This window comes from Lipomyces doorenjongii (assembly GCF_038497915.1).
Source record: "Lipomyces doorenjongii strain NRRL Y-27504 unplaced genomic scaffold V1508scaffold_52, whole genome shotgun sequence".
NCBI classification, from domain to species: domain Eukaryota; kingdom Fungi; phylum Ascomycota; class Lipomycetes; order Lipomycetales; family Lipomycetaceae; genus Lipomyces; species Lipomyces doorenjongii.
The window spans coordinates 93099-112876 of record NW_027118119.1 but is presented as its reverse complement, the minus strand read 5'-3'; the positions used below and the strand labels follow the sequence as shown (position 1 = coordinate 112876).

At 47.6% G+C, this 19778-nt stretch overlaps 7 protein-coding genes across 7 annotated transcripts; 2 read left to right on the top strand and 5 right to left on the bottom strand.

Moving 5' to 3' along the window:
- Positions 1–909: 909 nt before the first annotated feature.
- Positions 910–2285, top strand: V1508DRAFT_374570 (mitochondrial carrier domain-containing protein). Its single transcript, XM_066937558.1, has 2 exons — positions 910–1532; positions 1587–2285. Exons 1-2 carry the CDS (start codon positions 1048–1050, stop codon positions 2134–2136), a joined length of 1035 nt encoding a protein of 344 aa, XP_066794101.1. The 5' UTR covers positions 910–1047; the 3' UTR covers positions 2137–2285.
- A 127-nt stretch (positions 2286–2412) lies between these two features.
- V1508DRAFT_228311 (P-loop containing nucleoside triphosphate hydrolase protein) lies at positions 2413–4273 on the bottom strand. Its single transcript, XM_066936299.1, has 4 exons — positions 4049–4273; positions 3256–3427; positions 2943–3170; positions 2413–2887 (listed from the first exon to the last, which is right to left on the bottom strand). Exons 1-4 carry the CDS (start codon positions 4057–4059, stop codon positions 2690–2692), a joined length of 609 nt encoding a protein of 202 aa, XP_066794100.1. The 5' UTR covers positions 4060–4273; the 3' UTR covers positions 2413–2689.
- A 223-nt stretch (positions 4274–4496) lies between these two features.
- On the bottom strand, positions 4497–6961 carry V1508DRAFT_463470 (heat shock protein 70 family). The gene is made up of 3 exons (XM_066942869.1): positions 6772–6961; positions 6412–6712; positions 4497–6359 (listed from the first exon to the last, which is right to left on the bottom strand). The coding sequence occupies exons 1-3, from the start codon at positions 6786–6788 to the stop codon at positions 4722–4724; spliced, it is 1956 nt and encodes a 651-aa protein (XP_066794099.1). The 5' UTR covers positions 6789–6961; the 3' UTR covers positions 4497–4721.
- A 1027-nt stretch (positions 6962–7988) lies between these two features.
- On the bottom strand, positions 7989–11230 carry V1508DRAFT_422801 (uncharacterized protein). Its single transcript, XM_066941067.1, has 2 exons — positions 10718–11230; positions 7989–10649 (listed from the first exon to the last, which is right to left on the bottom strand). Exons 1-2 carry the CDS (start codon positions 11073–11075, stop codon positions 8161–8163), a joined length of 2847 nt encoding a protein of 948 aa, XP_066794098.1. The 5' UTR covers positions 11076–11230; the 3' UTR covers positions 7989–8160.
- Positions 11231–11532: 302 nt separating this feature from the next.
- V1508DRAFT_434241 (uncharacterized protein) lies at positions 11533–13098 on the top strand (the record flags this gene model as incomplete). The annotated part of the gene is made up of 3 exons (XM_066942018.1): positions 11533–11756; positions 11823–11850; positions 11953–13098. The coding sequence occupies 3 exons, from the start codon at positions 11533–11535 to the stop codon at positions 13096–13098; spliced, it is 1398 nt and encodes a 465-aa protein (XP_066794097.1).
- A 985-nt stretch (positions 13099–14083) lies between these two features.
- V1508DRAFT_228175 (uncharacterized protein) lies at positions 14084–15903 on the bottom strand. Its single transcript, XM_066936298.1, has 2 exons — positions 15033–15903; positions 14084–14978 (listed from the first exon to the last, which is right to left on the bottom strand). The coding sequence occupies exons 1-2, from the start codon at positions 15550–15552 to the stop codon at positions 14182–14184; spliced, it is 1317 nt and encodes a 438-aa protein (XP_066794096.1). The 5' UTR covers positions 15553–15903; the 3' UTR covers positions 14084–14181.
- V1508DRAFT_422795 (uncharacterized protein) lies at positions 15536–16239 on the bottom strand. Its single transcript, XM_066941065.1, has one exon. It carries the CDS (start codon positions 16047–16049, stop codon positions 15600–15602), a length of 450 nt encoding a protein of 149 aa, XP_066794095.1. The 5' UTR covers positions 16050–16239; the 3' UTR covers positions 15536–15599.
- Between the last annotated feature and the right edge of the window lie 3539 nt (positions 16240–19778).

Here is a 19778-nt window from a genome sequence, read left to right as displayed (position 1 = left end):
AATACTTAAAAAATAAAAAACCGATATAAATAATAATTAAAGCATGAATATAATATTAAGGAATTCTAGTACAGTAACTTACCATTATTAACATTATTAAAAGACGGAAACAAAGAAATACAAACGGATTTTTTGCGGCATATATGAACTCTTTAACAGAGTCAATAGCCTGAACCGACTATTACTACGGTCCTCGCCAAGCTACTGCGTAAAGCTGGTTGTTCCTTATAACTATCTATTCCCGACAGCCGAAAATTCAATACCTCCCTCGGTAATAATTTGCATGATAACTTTATTTATGTGTCTTATCCGCGAATATCCATGGATTATCCGCGGATATCACTAATCAAGATTGCTTTATCCGTATCAGTATCCCTATATGCCTAATGTCTATCCGTATCCGTAATTTTGACGGATATCCGCGGATATATCCGTTATTCGTGAATCCGTGCCGATCCCATTCTCAGCCTTCCCCCAGTCCCCCCTCTTTCGGTTCCGACGGTCTTACAGCCAAGTGAATATATATGAAGGATTGATTTCGAGTGAGATAGAACTCCACAGTTAGATGTGTCATGATTACTTTCCCATTATTGGAACACGAATATAATAAACCGCTTTTTACCTCATCAAACACCTGTCAAGCACAACTTGTCTGGAACTGGAACTAAAGCTTTCCCTGTGTGGGAGATTTATTTCACATGGCCGTCGCGGCTGCCAGATGAAACCAATTAATCCGGCAACCTAAACCCGTGCCTACTGAAAAATGGCCAAAAAACTGCCTTGCGCGGCGATCTAGAGCGCCCGTGGTTCCCCAGATTTGCGCGTAACCGGTTCGAGATGGCGGGGTTAGGGGCTCCCCCTCAAACAACAACCTCGGTGAGTCGGCTGCCAACCTTCGTCACAGGGTATCCTGCCCCGGATTCGAGCTTCTCCACATGATCACTACTAACCACTCGCGATATTCATATATTCGTTATCTCATAGCATCACCGGATTGACTCCGCGAATTATCGCGTCTCTCGATCAGTATTGAAGTCTTTCGTCACAATGTCTACCAACACAACACTCGACCGGGCCGACTCTGTCGCGCAGGCACTCGCGGGTGCTGGAGGAGGCGCGCTCGCGATGGTCGTAACATACCCTCTCATCACACTCTCTACCCGCGCGCAAACCGAGCGCCGAAAGTCCATTTCCGCCGAGTCCTCAGAAACAATTCCTCCTCCAACTACAACCTCCGATCTCAAAAGTCGTCTCATCAAGAAACCCAGTCTTGTCAGTGCGGCAGGAAAGATTATTCAGCGTGAAGGAGTCAGCGGATTGTACTCTGGGCTTGAGTCCGCGCTGTTTGGAATCAGTGTCACTAATTTCGTGTATTACTACTTTTATGAAGGCACGCGTGGCCTGTTTGAACGACGCAAGCGGATCAAGGGTGCATCTGCTGTCACCGCGACCTCGGCCATGTCTACAGTCGAAAGCATGGTTGCCGGCGCGATTGCCGGGTCAGCTACAGTCATCTTGACGAATCCTATATGGTAATCCAACACGCTTCCAAGTCAGCGTTAGATCTCAACTAACAAACAGAACAGGGTCGTCAACACTCGCCAGACTGTCCGCGTCTCACCCTCTTCCGCAAAGAAACTGTCAGTCATCGAGACAGTCAAGGATATTCTCTCGACCGACGGTCCGAAAGCGTTCTTCGCAGGTCTGGTACCCGCGCTTATGCTCGTTATAAATCCGATTTTGCAATACACGATCTTCGAGCGGCTGCGTGCCGTCATCGAACGCCGTAGAAAGCTACAGCCTTTCGACTTCTTCATTCTCGGAGCGCTCGGTAAACTTGTCGCAACAACAGCAACGTACCCGTACATCACGATCAAGTCTCGCATGCAGGTACAACGCAGAAACGCGGCCGCTGAGGTGACAGACGGCGAGAAGGCCGATTCCGAGGTTTACACGTCGACGATCTCAGCGTTGAAGCAGATCGCGGGCAAGGAAGGATGGGCTAGTTTGTATAGTGGCATTGATTCCAAAATCGTGCAGAGCGTTTTGACCTCTGCGTTCTTGTTTTATTTCAAGGAACAGCTTGTCACTGCCGCTGTTAAGACTTTGCAGGTTGTTCGACAACGAAGAAAGTAAACTGTACACGTATAATTGGCGAAATAATGAATCCACATGTCACATTCATTTACGATTAGACTATATTATATATTGAATCTGTAAGGCGTAAGCCGAATAGGGTAGCTCATTCTGCGTTGTGTAAGCTTTAATTGAAAATTCTCACAGACATCTAATCTCCGACTACTTTCACAGTACATCTAGATACTCATAGAACCTAATAATTCTATGGCCACGGAGCGACATAAGCGTCGGATATAAGCCTGCTCGGTGTATTGCTATACTAACTGCTACTATATAAGAACAACATCTCATACGCACTATTATTATATAACAACTAATTATAGACTGACTAACTATGTTTTACTATGTATATTAGGTCATCGTTAATCGGCGGGATGTGTAGGCAGGTCGTGGGAATATAGCTGTCGAAGGACCAAGACATTATTGAAGGATACGCGTGATAAATAAAACCCGACAACCGAAAAATATTTGTAAAATAAACAATGAAACCAATGAAATTCGCGACAACACACAAAAATTATCAAAATAGAAAACTAAAGAGAATACCAATCTAGCAGCATCCACCAGCCGCACCAGGTCGGATGGCCTCACCCTCGCCAATTCTGATAGGTCCCTTGCCGGCGCCTGTAGGCGCGCTGCCCATACGCTCCTTAATCTGTCGCGCCATAGTCAAAAAAGCTTGTTCGACATTTGTCGCGTTCTTAGCAGACGTCTCCAAAAAGGGGATTTTAAGGCTGTCGGCAAATTCCTAATTGATTGTCAATAAACTTAATTCTGTAAAATGTTGACAAATTTCAACGTACTTTAGCGACAGTGTACTCGACGACTTTTTTATCAGCCATGTCCGACTTGTTACCAACCAGCAACTTGTTCACCCCTTCGGTGGCATAGCGGTCAATCTCCTGCATCCACTGCTTGACGTTGGTGAAGCTTTCCTGGTCTGTAACGTCGTAGACAACGATGATACCGTGTGCTCCTCTGTAGTACGATGATGTTATAGTGCGGAATCGCTCTTGTCCGGCTGTATCCCACTATACGATTAACATTAGCTTACTGCCGTCGACATCTCCACCATATTCATGACGAAGTAAGTCAAGCGCCCACAATACTACTTACAATCTGAAGCTTGACAGTCTTTCCTTCCAACTCAATAGTGCGGATCTTGAAATCAACGCCGATTGTAGATATGTAAGACTCCGTGTAGGTATCATCCGCAAATCTCAGTAACAGACAAGATTTGCCGACGCCGGAATCACCAATGAGCAGTAACTTGAACAGGTAATCGTATCTGCGACTCGTTAGACAAATATTCACAACAGCTAATTTTTCCGGATTTGAATGGGGATCCTTGTGGTCGATATCCTAATTTTCTTATTGACAGCTCTCGGTAAAAGTTGGTTCTTTTATAGATTTACTGAATTCATCAGCTTTCTTCTTCTGCAATACCAGCGTAGGGAGAACTCCAGATAATCCAATATTAGTCTGTAGTCGACATTTAACCACATGCAATACCCAACACTGACTATAACATATTGCAAAATAGTTTGACAAGGCAGTAACCGCTAGCAATGATAATCCGATAACCCCATTAGTCAGGTATGCATATCCAACCTATGCCGCAGATGTATGCTGGTATATTGGCATCGCGAATGCTGATATCCTTATGAAAACTGTCGTCACCAGATCGAAGTACGACCAACAAGGCGCCGTGGAATATTATGTGCTCAACAAGGATCCTCAAATTCTTATCCACGAAACAAGCACCGAATCAGAATATTACTCTAACGCAAAAATTATTAGCAGCCTGGTAACACTCCAGTCCGTGCAGCGAAAACTACTACGACATTCACACAGGGGCGGTGTCTCGAATTCAATGCACTCCAATACCTCAGACTGGTAAACTTACCACTCAGGATTCATGTCGAATTATTTTTCAAATTATTAGGATGAGCAAGGAAAGAAAGTGATATGCGAGAGGCTTAGACGGAGAGACGATGTGGTCGTGAATACTGGCCGTGGTTGAGCTGCAAGTGGCGGAGAGGTTTCGTTCACAAGTAAAACAACAGCAAGTAGACACACCTCCTGCTGATGGCGGGGACTGCGTGGGCTAGATAGATTCGGCCTACCAGCCGCGTTATTACGTTTCCACCGGGAGGCAGGACGAAACTGACCGTGCTAGACTTGTTCAAGCTTGTTTACGCCACATCTACGCAAACAGATCTGGCAATATGCCGTAAACGCCCTACATCTACATAAGTTACGTCTCGTCCCTTAGCGTTCACTAAAATGCATATTACCAGAGGACAAACATACATAAATCCCCAGGAAATTTCTAAGGGCAGGAATTATGATCGATATATCTTAGCCCAAATTTATTAAAGCCAGACAACTGATAGAATATGTATAAAGAAAGAACCATTTCCGAAACAATACAATAACATCAAGTATACAAATAAAAAATACAAATTTTATCCGACCATCATTATTATTCACCCACCTGAGCCACCTTGTTTTATTTACCGTCCGTTCAACATCTAACTAATACCAAACTAAGTACTATTGTCATAAATACTCTGGCCCGTTTAGTCGACCTCTTCGACAGTGGGACCCTCGTTGGCACCAGCACCAGGGAAGCCTCCAGGAGCAGCACCAGGACCAGCGGCACCAGGGAAGCCACCAGGACCACCAGCACCAGGAGCGCCACCAGCGTTGTAGAACTTCATCATGATGGGGTTGGCAACCGCCTCCAGCTCTTTCTGCTTGTCACTGTACTCCTCAGTAGTAGCGGTCTGGTTGCTGTCGAGCCACTCAACGGCTTCATCGATGGCCTTCTGGAGCTTGTCCTTGTCAGCAGCATCGAGCTTCTCCTTAACAGCCTCCTCGGTGAGTGTATTCTTGAGCGAATAGCTGTAGGATTCAAGACCGTTCTTAGCAGCAATACGGGCAGCCTCCTTCTCGTCATCCTCCTTGTACTTCTCAGCCTCCGAGACCATGCGGTCAATGTCCTCCTTAGAGAGACGGCCCTTGTCGTTAGTGATGGTGATCTTGTTGGACTTTCCAGTGCCCTTCTCGACAGCAGATACATTAAGAATACCGTTGGCGTCAATATCGAAGGTGACTTCAATCTGGGGAACACCACGCGCAGCAGGGGGGATGCCGGTAAGCTCGAACTTGCCGAGGAGGTTGTTATCCTTGGTCTTAGCACGCTCACCTTCATATACCTGAATCAACACACCAGGCTGATTATCCGAGTAAGTAGAGAAGATCTCAGACTTCTTGGTAGGGATGGTGGTGTTTCGTGGGATAAGTTTAGTCATGACACCACCAGCAGTCTCAATACCGAGTGAAAGAGGAGCGACGTCAAGAAGTAAGAGATCTTGCGTCTTGGAGGAGGTGTCACCAGACAAGATAGCAGCCTGGACAGCAGCACCATAAGCGACGGCTTCATCGGGATTGATAGACTTGTTGGGTTCCTTGCCGTTGAAGAAATCAGACACAAGTTTCTGGATCTTGGGGATACGAGTGGAGCCACCGACCAAAACAATCTCATTGACGGACGACTTGTCGATCTTGGAGTCCCGGAGAACCTTCTCGACCGGTTCAACGGTCGATCTGAAGAGATCCTGACAAAGCTCCTCGAATCGAGCACGGGTGATCGAGGTGTAGAAGTCAATACCCTCGTAGAGCGAGTCGATTTCGATAGAGGTCTGAGTGGAGGAAGAGAGAGTTCGCTTGGCACGCTCACAAGCAGTTCTCAATCGGCGAAGGGCTCGCTGGTTCGAGGAGAGGTCTTTCTTGTGCTTTCGCTTGAACTCCGCGACGAAGTGATTGACAAGACGGTTGTCAAAGTCCTCACCACCCAAGTGAGTATCACCCGCAGTAGCCTTGACCTCGAAGATACCCTCTTCAATGGAAAGTAGAGAGACATCGAAGGTACCGCCTCCGAGATCGAAAATCAAAACATTTCGCTCACCATCGGCTTTCTTGTCAAGACCATAGGCAATGGCAGCAGCGGTAGGCTCGTTGATGATACGCAAGACATTGAGGCCGGCAATGAGACCAGCATCCTTGGTAGCTTGACGCTGGGAGTCGTTGAAGTAGGCAGGGACAGTAATAACAGCATTATTAACGGTGCCACCCAAAAAGCCCTCAGCGGTCTCCTTCATTTTGGTAAGAACCATTGAGGAGATCTCCTCAGGAGTGAAGACCTTGGTCTCCGCCTACACTTGTTAGCAACTATAAGTAAGAGAACAGACAAAATAAAGAACCTACCTTGAACTCGACCTCGATGACGGGCTTGCCAGCTCTGTCAATGACTTTGAATGGGAAGTGCTTGATATCACCCTGCACCTCAGCGTCGCTAAACTTGCGGCCAATGAGACGCTTAGCATCAAAGACAGTGTTGGCCGGGTTCATGGCCGCCTGATTCTTGGCGGCATCACCGATCAGTCGCTCGGTGTCTGTGAAGGCAACAAAGGAAGGAGTGGTACGATTGCCCTGGTCATTGGCGATAATCTCAACACGGTCGTTGGAGAAGTGGGCAACACAGGAGTACGTTGTACCAAGATCAATTCTTGGAAGCCATGTTAGCACTCAAGATCAACCGAATGGTGCGGATTAAAGAATACATACCCAACAGCTTTACTCATGATGCTTTAATGTGATGTAGACGAAATGCCAAAAGTAAAGTATGTTACGTATAAGATAGACTAATTGTCTGTTCGTGAATGAGTGCGAATGCGTTGTGTGACAGAAAATATTTCCGACAAATCTAAGGAGAGGAAAAGCGAAGGGAATGGACAGAGCCCGGGTTCGCGAAACATATTTATCCTGCTCGACGCCAAAGCTCTTCCGGTTTCCACAGCCTTCTGCGTCGTTCCACCCATGACGTTACGGTCACGCCGCACAAGCCCTACCTCGCTTCTGAGCAAAACCCTAAAACCACAAACCCTTCGCGAGCTTCCCAGAAGGTTCCAGTTATGCAGTTGCACGTGATCCGGCACGTGCAGTGTTGCCTTTTATTGCTGTTCCACCAATTATTGCAGTCCGCCGTGCGACTTTTGCCGTGACATGAATAACGGACGTTTAGCTGTAAAGCTTGCTATAGTCGTCCACAATCACCCGTATATCTGCAGAATCGGATTCGTCTTCACGTCTATTTTACGGGCGAGTGCTCGCTCAGCTGGCCTCGTACTGTTTGGCTCTAGGCGCGTTGTTTGTTACACAGACGAGCATGCACAACATAAGCTGGGATTCATTATTGACTGTTCGGACCAAGGAATCGCTTGAGGATGTGGGACATGATACCAACCGTGCCGACCCTCAAAAAATTCGGACTGGAATTCGGGAAACCCGAGATCAAGCTGATCCGACATGTTCACAGCCGCACAGAAGCTGTCTTGATCTGTCGAGTAGATAATGATAATAGATCCAAATACCTCTGTGGATGCCACACGCAACCAATTGCTACACTGGGATCGTATGATCTCGTCGGCACTCGCGTGTCCCATTAAAACTAACCACCATGTATAGTATTTCCATCATTGCTGTTCTTCCACGCGCCGGATACAACGGGCCTAATCTGAGGAGTTTGCCCCATGTGGATCTCAAAATTGAGCCGCATACAAACCTAACCCGATGATACTTAAGCTTGGGCAACAATAAGCTGAAGCGTGCCGTAGTTCCCGTCTTAATGCTGGAGGTCACTGGCTCCCACTATTTTACTTACCAAAACTCGTGAACAAGGGACCGCAGCAACTTGCCTCTCAGCCTTTTGAATGTTATATGACCTCGCCAAATCCGAGTTCTGCCTCGGAGTTTACTATCAACCACGAATGCAACGAAGACACATTCGTAATTGAGCTACAAATTAATATCTCACGGACATGTACAATACAAGGATAACAGTAATGGTACCAAATACAATTAACAACTACGAATACCCCTGCGCTATCGTATACCCGTCTGATCAAGCTGTCGATGCACATCTAAGCGTCATATCGGTCAATTTCATCAACAACATCATCCATCGTCATCATCGTCATCATCATCATCAGCGTCATCATCATCGTCATCATCAACATCAACATCATCATCTTCTTCTTCCTCTTCTTCCTCTTCTTCTTCTACTTCTTCTTCTTCCGCGTCTTCTTCGTCATCTTCTTCTTCTTCTTCTTCATAATCTTCTTCGTCCTCTTCCTCGTCCTCTTCTTTTTCGTCTTCCTCTTCTTCTTCGTCCCCTTCCCCTTCGTCCTCTTCATCACAATCCTCAATTTCTATATCTTCCACGTTGAAATCGTCTTCCACCACTTCTACTTCATTGTCTGGACCATCCTCTTTGTCCGACTCTTCGTGTTCGCCTGTCCGATTCTCATCACCTTTCTCATTCTCATCATCCGACTCTTCCATATCGTCTCGCTCATATCTATATATAGCCTCATCAGTGTTACCACTTATCTCCTCCTCATCTTCCATTTCCTGCGCGCTTTCGTAATTGGAGTACCTAATTGTCTTAATAAATTCGTTCTCAGCTGCAGCATGCTTCAACCACTGCATGCAAGAATAAAAGCACGCCGGTTCAATAATGCCACAGTCAATCAAATTTAAACAATGCTTCCAAAACTCAATCAGGAAAAGACGATCACTTAGCATTTCTCGATTCTTCCTGCAAAACCGAGCTAGCGAATCGCGAACATGTTTGTATGAACTGGGTCTTTCTTCAAAAATGTGACGATCCCATGCCTTAATAAATTTCTTCTCGCTCGCGGTAACGTCTTCGAAATCATCGATTGTCTCCTCATGTTTATGTGCCAGCCAGGTATCATCGTTATCATCCTCTGATTCAGACATCTCTTCTCCTGGTCTTAACAAGCGTTTCGATTTAGTGGTATACAGTTCAACCCCGATTTCTGGTACAGGGAAAACTCGTCTAGCTTTCGGCGGAAGCTCAGGAATAGTGTCAACGTCGAAGCCTTGCGTCACTGATATCATCGTCCACCGGAGAGACTCCTCTATCCTTGGAGTCAGGTTGCGAATACTGGATTGCCGAGAATTGCTTCGCGTTCGTGACTCCAGCACCGCGGATGTGGCAGGGTTCATTGGCATCTGCATGGCAAGCGCTGCAGCACCTTCTTGCAGCCAGGATAAATCCCCGCGTAGATAATCCAGTAACCTAAATTGCGACTTTGGGCGCATCCATTGTAGAATCCTCATGTCGGGAACTTTTGTACTCGCACGCTCATACAAGAACTCGCCTGTGAGAGTAATGTACACGTCTATCATCTGCGGCTGTCGCTGATCCATACGGAAGCTAAACAGCTCATGGCACGTTATGAAGTGAAAATGAAGACGTTCGCACGTATAAAAGTCTTTATCGTAGCACCACGGACAGCCAAAACCAGAAAGTATATATGCCTTGAACTTGTTGACAGCAGTCGCGAAATGATAGCGCGCCTCAATCATCCCATCCCCTCGCAACTCTGGGTCCGAGTTTGGTGTGGATAATCGTGCAGTCGCGAGCTCCCTTACTTCTCCTGTGGAGCTCTTGATCTCTGAAATATTCTCACCGTTAATCTTCTCAGCGGGCTCTCCGTCAGACATGGACTTTTCTTTCTGCTTCAAACGGCCTTTCGTAGACGGCACGCTCCATCCCATGTCAATTTCGACACCAATCTCGCTGCCAGACTTAACATCCTGCGGCCTGCTGTTCTTATAAAATTGTAACTGCACCACATACCCAGGCTCGGGACAAGACAGCAATGTGAATTCCCACTCCGCCCGCAGCTCGATCTTAGTGTCATGCATGCAATCGCTCGTTTCCACGCCAGCCTCATGCTCATCGTCAGCATCACCGTCGTGGCTGCGCGATGGCGTCTGCGCCGGCGACCCTCTGACGGACATCCCCAGGCGCCGGCGTATGGACGCGACGGCAGACGCAGCAACGTTCGACCGTCGAGATGGTGATTGTTGTCGGGTCCTTTCCTCCGACCATGACGCTGACGTCCTGTTTCGTGGTGATTGTCGTGCGTCCCGCGGCGAGGGGGACGGAGATGACAGTTTCGAGCTGCTGGGACTCGCGGTGCCATGGCGAAGTCCGTTAATGCCGTTAACTGCTTGCGACGACGATGTAGACGTCGTTTCCATCGTGAATGGCCATGATCTTTCGCAATGCGACGACGTCGAACGCAGACTTAGAGTAACCGTATACACGTACTCTTCCGACGCGGTCAGCGTGTCTGTCAAAGTGCTCGCCTTGATATAAAACGGCTCGTTCATGACCAACGTGAGTAGCGGTGATTTCTCACGTGGCGGAGGCGATGCGGATGAGGACTGCGCGGAATTTGACGACCAATGGGACAACGGCGCCGGGATAAAGGTGCAGATTTCACTGGACTGGAAGACAAGTTCCTTAGCCCTCCGCTTCCCGGACGATGACACTTGCATTCTGTGGACCATGATTTCGCAGCTGCAGGGAGTGGTTCGCAGTTGTACTTTAGTACGCCCAATTTGTGCTACACACTAGTCAGCTTTTCATTTGTCCATCAATTGGGTCTCGCAAAGCAGCAAGCAGTAGACATACGTAGCCTTCGCGCAAGCTTTACGATTCCGGTTGCCTCGATCTTCAAAATCGGCTGCACCACAAACAACGACCGTTTCGGTGTCGCAAGAGCCGCTGTAGGAAACCCAGCGACAGAATTGGCCAGCAATCGCTGACATACGTCTTCAATCGTGACGCGTCGTCGTTTCCGCTTCCTCTTTCTCGACGGCGCCGCGTGCGACGGAGGACCCAGGCCACTGTCGGATGCCGTACCGCTGGTCGGTAGCCCGCCTGATAAGCGCGTGTCGAATAAATAACTCAGGTTACGGTCCAGAAACACTGGTTGCCGGTACCGCTTAATAAACCGGTACAGAGTCGAGTTGCCCGCGTACAAGTCCATCTCGAAAGGCGGTGCGTACCAATCGCGGGGAACAGCCTACAGACCGTATCGCGACGCGTAAACGTATCGTGGAATTTTTTGCAAGATCAACCGAAATGTGTGTGGTGATATAATTACTTGTGGACCAGTGTTTATGATGCGAATTTCAGGTCGAAATTATTCGCGATGCCCAAGCCGCCTCGTTTAGAGCTCGTGTCACATATTGAATGGCGGTCACGAACAACTCACAATTGCTACAAGTGTATCCAGTTCTACCTTAATCGCGAAGGCGTAACACATAAACTGCATAAATGAATATGACATGGTATGGACTTTCACCACTTCTTTTGCGCGTGAGCACAGGTTGATAATTGACGATACTCGCAGAACGACCACGAAAGGTTCACACGATCTCTAGTAGACAACTATTCAATTGCCATCGTACGGCACATCTATCACTCTTCTATTTGTACTCTCAATGCCACCCGCACCAGTCGATCCCGATGACACAGCGGTGCCTACGACCGCGCCCGACGCAGTTGCCCCGGTGAAGAAGCAGCGGAGACGGAAAGCCAAACAGCCAAAAGATGCAGATCGTGAGGCTGCCGCAGCAGAACAAGCTGGTACGCCGGATGCTGACGACGAGGCGGAGGGGCAATCTGAAGAAGAATTGAAAAATTCTTATATTGAGATTGTGCAAAAGTGAGTCTGATTTGGTGTGAAGGCTAAAGCGTGCTCTTGTGCGAGTAACTGACTCGGGTGATCTAGGCGTATCCGAAACTTACAAAAGCGAAAGGTATGTTTGCTCGTGTCGTACCGGCTCGTTCGAACATAAACAATATGATCGACGGTGAAATCAGATCTAATCGTCTTGTGGGCAATGCTAACATGCATCAAGCAACGTCTTGACAAGTACGAAGAACAAGCCGCGACCCCGGACGCTGCAAAACTAAACCAAGACCAGCTCGCGGCGCTAAAGTCAAAAGACCAAGTGATCTATCCGCTCAAGGAACTGGAGGATTTAAGCAAATCCTTCAAAGCACTTGATGAAGATCACAAGAAGCAGAAGATCAAGGATATCAAATCCCATACGGCCGAGGTTCGAGCGGCTGCTGATCAGGCGCGACGCGAAGCTTTGGCGGAGGCAAAAGAACGGATTGGCGTCCTTGTCAAGTTTTTGCATGTGGCGAGTTGGAAGCGGCAATTTGCATCAACAGCCGCTAGTGAGGTTGAGAGCGCTGCGTTTGAGAATCTGCTGTCGTTGATATACGCAGGCGACGATGCTGCTGTGGAGGCTGTTTACAAGCTTGCTGACGGGGCGGACGAGTTAGTTGACGAAGGCGCGACGGCTCAAAGGAGCTTGACTTTCGACAAGATTAAGCAGCTTTCCCTCGAGTCGCTCGACGAGTTATATTCCAAGGTGCAGGAAGAAACTACGGCAGAGTCGGTGGAGGACAATATCGTCATCCCAAAGACAGATGTCGATGACGAAGACGACGAGGAGCCCATCAGCTCCGTCGTTAAGGTTCCCCGCGGCGGTATCTCGTTCTTGAATGAAAGTGAGTTGGACCAAGGAGAGGAGACTGCGTCTGCAGCACCGCCGCCTCAAACCATCGCAGACGACGTTGCCACTGAGGCTGCTGCGCGACCGCCTGCTGCGTCGCAGGTCGACGATGGTCACGCCAACTACGCCGGCGCGACTGAGTGGACGGAGAATCAGCCTCCAGTCGTGCTACCTACCGAGCCTTCTGTGCCGGTTGCGGAACCCGTCTGGGAGCAGTCCATCGCGCCCGACACGCCGGCTACCACTGCTCTTACGCCGAGTAAAGGGTCACAGCGGCCGCAAATCCTGAGCAATGCCAATGCGGGCAGTGGTCGAGGAGGAAAGTATAGAGGCCAAGGTCACCGAGGTCGCGGGGGCCTCAACAACGGAAACGGCAATAGTGGTGAGAGACGAGGCGGGCGGGGATATTTCCGCAACCGAGGCGGTCGTCAGAACCAGAGTCAACAGCAGAAGCAATCGCAGCAGCAGGTTACCACGTAGACTGATAGCAGGAACGAAAATACTTGAGGGACGAGATTTTAGCATTGCTTAGCATAAGTTCATTCGCTTTGAATCGTTCGGCAGTATTCTATAAGAGTTTGCTTACTATTTGCGTCCTCAATTGTTAGCATTGTCATTCTTTTATGTATTTATTCGTTTCTACTTTTGTTTATATTTGTGAGACTCGCGAATCGTCATATTTGTGTATACGTGTTACTTGTTAATTGTTACCATCCACCGATATATCCTCTCGTTGTTGCTACGTCATTGTATGTATAACACCTTTTTCTTCTTCTTTGTAAGTATCTTTATTTCTATCACTCTCAATTCCGATTCGAGGTTGAAGCTCTGTATTAGCATATTATTGTTCTGGTGTATCTTAACGGAAAATGTGATTCCAAAAGCTTGCTGATAAGTCATTGTGCCGAATGCATTTTTATAATCCTATTTTTACTGTCAAAGTCAACGCCATCAATTTTCAAGCACACCTTTTGTTCATTTTCACTTGTGATTTACCTAAGCATATCAAACATAATTCAAACTCATGGCATTTTTATTAGGCAACATAAGCGCATTTTCTTGTTTTCTCACCATTATATCATTCAGCTATAATGACTTCCCTAGTTATACAAAAAATTTCATGAAAGCCACAGTTAGAACTCAATAATACAACCTCATTACTTCATGACAACAATGCTCCCTGTTTCTGTTTATTTGACCTAGAAATATCATAAGATGTATGTACGTGTGCCCAACAATATATAAAAATAATATATATAAGCAAGAAACAGGTAGAAGAGAAATACCAAAAAGTACGCAACCATGATGTGTCATGCCAAATTCTCCAATGTCTCGTCTCGTAGTTATGCACGGGTCATATCCATTCATGATTTAGAAGTACATTACCATTCTCTGCGTGCCGTTCGTAAAACAAGTAAGAATGAGAATTAAACACGAAAAATAGAACACAATAAGTCATACGGTTATAAGTTGGTCATAAAATATCATGTCATGGAACGAATCATGCCAATTTTAGTAGTCGTACAGGGGTGGCGTAATCATTAATCCCAAAATGCGAAACCTCTACTCTCGCAAGACCGAATTCTGCAAGCCCATGAACCCACCGGAAGCGTCAGGCGCCAAAGGCTGCCGCTTGGGATGGTGCATTTCGCTCGGGTTCGCGCCTGAGATTGCCAATCCTGAGAGTTGACCCGCTAGCGCCGCATTGATGTCTGGTACAGCAGGAATGCTCGACCCCAAGCTCGCAGCGCTGGCTGACGAACGCGCTAGATGGGCATTAATGCTGCTTGAGCTGCCGTTCTGGTGGGAATATAATGCCGACACGCGAGACGACGAGCGGATGTCTGCGAAAGACTTCGTGCCGCGGAGAGTGCGCGTTGGCGAGACGGATTTATGCTGGGGCGGAGCCTTGTAGTCCAAAAGCGCGGACGCGGTGCCGGTAGCGTTGACTGGTAGTGGCGCGTACATGGATTGACGAGACGAGGCAGACGTGGCGGAGGATGAGTCCCGGGAGGACATGCTGGTCGGCGACGAGCCAGAAGTTGAGCCAGAATGTCCGGTGTTTACCTGGGCAGCAGCAGCAGCCGCAGCAGCAGCCAGGCTCGAGAGTGACTGACGATGAAGAAGCGCATGCTGTTGCTGCTGGAACAAGGATGTTCTCGTGACCAATATCGATCCATCCATCATACTCTTGTGCCCAAGACCGAGCTTGTCAGCGACTTGGTGTGCAATGCGGCGGTTGTCCAATGTCAATGGACCCATAATGATCTCGTCTGTGCCTTCCCGGTTCTTGAATAGTAATAGCTCAGAGTAAAGGTCGATCACTGTCTGATTGTTGAAATCAAGAATAGATCCTATTCCTAGGCAACCATTAGTTTACTTTTGTCAACTGGTGGCAAACAAGTTGCACTCACGATCTTCCGATAGCGGTGCCAATTGTGGCTGCTGTCTATGCTGCTCCTCCAGCTGTCCTCTCCGCATCCTCTTGTCCCTTTCAATCCGCTCCCGTTCCTCTCTAGGCAGCATCTTCTTGTACTCTGCGCGCAACTTGCGCTTGTATACCTCATAGCCATTCAAAACCGCCAGCGCTAATCGTGCGTCGTCAACAGTCGAAAAGTTCGCAAACGCGAGTCCTCGAAACTTTCCTTTATCGTCGATATGATAGTTGAACGCGTAAGGACGTGGAACTCCGGCGGCGAGAATGATCTCCAGGAATTCGTCCGCGCTGACGGCGAATGGGATGCTCTTGATCACGATCGCATTCGGAATCAGGTCGGCCGACGTCGGCAACGGTGGGAGTATGTACGATGGGAGCACCTCGGAACGAGTCGGCGAAAGCGACGCTGGTGGGGAGTACTGTGTTTGGGAAGACAGAGGAGGGAGAGGAATCGGTGCGGTGACATCGTTTGGACCAATCGGCGGGGAGTGCTCCATGTATCGCTGATGATAGTCGTTAGTACGGACAGACAAAAAATTCAATGTCAACCATCACTAAACAAATTAGGTTGGCATACTACATAAGGATGAACGACGGAAGCTCTGATGCTGTTTGGCGGGGCAGACCACGTCGGGTTGTTATAGTGCTGGAGCAGGTTTGCCGTCAACCTCTGGTTCGCTAGCACGTCAGCGTCCTCGAAGCCGCGGGAATAGGAATCAATGTAGCTGTATGGGCCGTATGACTGGGCAGATGGCTGCTGCGGCGCAGCGGCTGACGAGCTCGCGATCGCGACACTGCTTTGGAACATGTCGAAGTGACGCGAGCGAGCTTTCCGGAGAGTAGGCTGGGTTTGGGTGGTGGACGATGTTGTCGAAGATGAGGAAGACGAGGAAGATGTGGATTGCTGCATGCTTGTGCCGTAGAAAGATTGGACCTGCGCGGTGGATGGATCAGGCGAGGAAACTAGGGGATAGGAAAGATTTGTTGTCGCCATGGTGTGGTATGGGCAAAGGAGTGGAATGAAGTGCAAGCTCAGAAGTACCAGAGACTCATAGATGAGAAGAGATAAATGTAGGATCAAAGATGCAATGGAGACGAAAGGAGTGTATGAGTAGGATGGAGGAGGGTGGGCTGTGGGCAAGTGGACTGCAGCAAGTAGGAAACTGGGGAGGCGATGAAAGAACGCAAGCGTAGTGCGCTTAGCGTAACGGGAACGTAAACAACGCTTTCGATCGTCCAGCGGGGGCAGGCGTAACAACATCACCCAGCCAAATACAAACACCTCACGCCAATACAAGGATCCAGTAATTTACAATTCTAATAAATATTGGAATTATGTAATTATAAACTATATTTAACAATTTAAGCGCGCTCGGCATGTAGCAATATCATTTGACATTACCAGACAAGTTGCATAACTACCTCGCATCTTTCCAGATATGTCACTCAAAGGGATGACCAACGTACAACAGTAGAGCATATTATATTCTGCAATATGCTTAACATCTAAATATATCAGAACAGTAATTCGTAATTTATGCGTTTTAATGCCATTTATGATTCGATCGGCTAGCCAAGGATTGCGCTACCTAAACAGGGCTGTCAAGAACGCTGACATGAAACGCGCTGATTCACATCTACGTCCATGGCGCGTGTATGCCGCGTCAGTTTCCCCGGCGACCGCGGTCGCGTCCACGCGCATCAAGAATTTTTGACGGCACGTGTGCTTGCTAGAGTTGGTACTTTGTCAATAACGCGCATACGTTGCCGTATGCCAGTACCTCCTATAAGCCTATTGGCTTGGGACAGCTGAGTTTCGAGGATGTGATATTTCTGCTGCCACAATCGGTAGATATTGAGATTGCGAATGTAAGGTGATTAACTATAGATGAATAGATGGGGCGACTAGTATATTGAAGGACGCGTTGGAACGCGCCGTATTTAATTATCTTCAATTGCTGTGTACAATATAATGTGTTGTTGCTCATAGAGGTAGATGTACTTTTGCCTGCGTTGCATATGAATTGTATAACGCAGCTATGAGGATATTATTACCAACGCATTAGAATCAAATGAGGCTCTCATTCAGATTCGGAGTACTACCACTCCGCGATGAGATTAGTACGGTCAAGAGTAATGTGTCCGCATCAATTCATTAATACGCGAGGGCTGTTGATATGGACCGTGAGAGAAATGATTCATAATTGCTTGTAACATAATAGTTACAAGTCGTTTTATGGTTCTCGGTAATATCCTGGAGACGCTGAGCATCGACGGAAATAAGGTTGACGATGTCACCAGTGGAAGTTTGATAGTACGTGGCATATGGGCAAAGTAGGAGGGTACTGAAATAGGGCATAGGGTGGATTTACTGATGGGAATTTTCGAGTCAAAGGTACTCGAGTGCACTCCAGCAGGCCAAACCTCCACTTCGCTTCTTGGTCAGGAAAACTTGGCTCCACTTGCGATTCCGAGCAAGTCTACTCGAGTGGACTCAAGTGGTGACTCGGTTGTCAAATGCTGGGATTTGTCCTAAGTATGATCTTTTTCCCGCAAGACCATTACTCGAAGAGTCATTTCCACTTAAAATTGAACTCATTTGATTCCCAAGTGAGCTCTAACTATGACGTGTGGACTTCGAAATCGAATTTGCCGCGCGCGAGCATTACGGTTCATTATATCGACTCAGATTGGAAGTACATGGTCATATGTAGTTTCAGATACTTCCCACACCCTCATACAGCGAGCTCATCACGGACACTATACCCAGTTTCAGTCTGGAAAACAAATTCTTTCTTGCATCTCTGACAGTGATGAAGCTACAGTGCAGGGATTGAAGGCTGTGAAAGGGATACTCGAAAGGGAGTAGAAGGACTCTCCCTTTCAGCTTTTAAGGTGTGCTGTACATACAATGCAGCTGCCGGTGAAGTCTTCCACAAATACTCGACTCAGCTGATGTTGGCTCGAGATTTAGTCGTCCTTGCCACATATTCACCAAAATTCTCTCAACGTATTTCTGAGGAATCAGAACCCGCACCTGATGAGTCTTTCCTACGACGAAAACTATTCTACGTGGGGCGATTCGGCAGTGTATCGGAATGGCATTTTCCAGGGATGGCAGCAGAGCAAGACGTACAAGATTCTATCCTGCAGGCTTGCGACAAAGACAAATTCTCCATCCATTACCTACACGACGCGTTATTCTTCGACAACGCAGTTTGTAGTATGTACGCGTTTGTGTAAGAGCTCTACGTGAGGGGTCATATCGAGCGGTCGTACACTGCCGCTACAGACTGTGCACATCCTGTGATCCAGAGGGCCTTCGACGTCGGATTGATGGACTTGTCTGTGTTTTTCGATAGACAGAAAATATTTATCTTTGTTCAGCTACTAAACCCGAACCTTTCAAGCATCAGCCAGTTTTCTCACAACCGGCGCAGACCAGTTAGACGTCTTTCAAAATGTCAAACCCTGTCAAATTGGAATTGATGTCGGCCATACGTTAACTCATGATCTGTGGCTTGTTGGAAGGCCAGGCCTTGGCCACGGGGCCGGCAGTAAACCGGTCTTCAACTCGCCTTTTCGAGCTAAATGTCCCGGTGGTAAGTCTTTTGACTATTCCAACATTTTTGGAGACATGTTCCCTGCCCCGTTCACTGCGGGTCTGAAACAAGATCTACTGGCCTCTGCACCTAAATCATTACGGGACACTTGACCGCTAACGACGAGGAAGATAACTTGGTGGACTCTTTTGTTGTCCACATTACTTTGAAGCTCGACACGAAGAGTCGATGGAGGTCAACATACATCATGCTTACCACGCTTTTGCGAATGAGAAAGCCACTGGAGAAAGTGTTCAATAAAGTGCCCACGATAAATCGGTTCCGAAAGCCTGGAAAAAGGTTATTTACACGGAGATGACTGGGCAGATATGAAGTGGCTTGTCTGAAACCATTGATACTGAGACGAATGTGCTTGGAGACGAGAAATATCCAACTATGGGGTCTACAATCATGGTGTTTCACTTGCTGGAGAAAGCTCTACCAAGTTTACCGAAGAATTTGGCGAAACATTATAATGTGATCACAAAACTTTCCATGGTTATAGATCCACAGTTTAGATTCAAAAGAGTTAGGCAACTCTGACAAGAAAAGCGCTGCTACGAGGCGGTCAGACATCTCTGAGGAGCCACCAATGTGCACAAACATGCAGGTTCCCGCAACTCAATTGTCAGAATATCTTGATAAGCACTATACAATCGAGAAATTACGTCAATTGTACCTCAGAAGAGCGAGCATCATTGTGAGGACGTGAAGGTTCACACTATAGAACAGACTATAGAAAAGTTTGAGGCAAACCCTCTGGATTAGTTTTCCAGAAAACGACACAATGGCACGGGATTTCTTGGCAATTCCTGTGTAGTCTGCCCCTTCCGATGGAGTTTTTCTATAAGCTAATCTCAAGGACTCGCCTTGGCGATAATGCCATGGAAGCATCAATGTGTCTGAAGAGTTGGGGCTGGGCTGGTCCACATCTCGTATGAGCAGGATGATTCCGAATTAGAAGAAGCTGCTTCGATGGTGGAGGAGTGAGCATATAGTTCGCATGGAATACATTCTCGATCGGAATTGGGTTGACTCTGATCTCTGTGACTCTATTGTCGAATCAGGGCTTCGAGCAGCGAATGACGATTGGACTGGGTGAGACGTGCATTTTCCTGGTC

Bases quoted from the DNA above. Each gene is read 5' to 3' on its own strand.
- V1508DRAFT_228311 (XM_066936299.1), bottom strand. The intron at 3,171-3,255 runs GTAAGTAGTATT...TTAATCGTATAG, and splicing joins AGACTGTCAAGCTTCAGATT to TGGGATACAGCCGGACAAGA. The intron at 2,888-2,942 runs GTACGTTGAAAT...ACAATCAATTAG, and splicing joins TCGAGTACACTGTCGCTAAA to GAATTTGCCGACAGCCTTAA.
- V1508DRAFT_374570 (XM_066937558.1), top strand. From the start codon at position 1,048: ATGTCTACCAACACAACACTCGACCGGGCCGACTCTGTCGCGCAGGCA. The intron at 1,533-1,586 runs GTAATCCAACAC...CAAACAGAACAG, and splicing joins ATCTTGACGAATCCTATATG to GGTCGTCAACACTCGCCAGA.
- V1508DRAFT_228175 (XM_066936298.1), bottom strand. From the start codon at position 15,552: ATGGAGCACTCCCCGCCGATTGGTCCAAACGATGTCACCGCACCGATT. The intron at 14,979-15,032 runs GTGAGTGCAACT...ATGGTTGCCTAG, and splicing joins GGCACCGCTATCGGAAGATC to GAATAGGATCTATTCTTGAT.
- V1508DRAFT_463470 (XM_066942869.1), bottom strand. The intron at 6,360-6,411 runs GTAGGTTCTTTA...TAACAAGTGTAG, and splicing joins TCATCGAGGTCGAGTTCAAG to GCGGAGACCAAGGTCTTCAC.
- V1508DRAFT_422801 (XM_066941067.1), bottom strand. From the start codon at position 11,075: ATGGACTTGTACGCGGGCAACTCGACTCTGTACCGGTTTATTAAGCGG. The intron at 10,650-10,717 runs GTATGTCTACTG...ACTAGTGTGTAG, and splicing joins AAAGCTTGCGCGAAGGCTAC to CACAAATTGGGCGTACTAAA.
- V1508DRAFT_422795 (XM_066941065.1), bottom strand. From the start codon at position 16,049: ATGGCGACAACAAATCTTTCCTATCCCCTAGTTTCCTCGCCTGATCCA.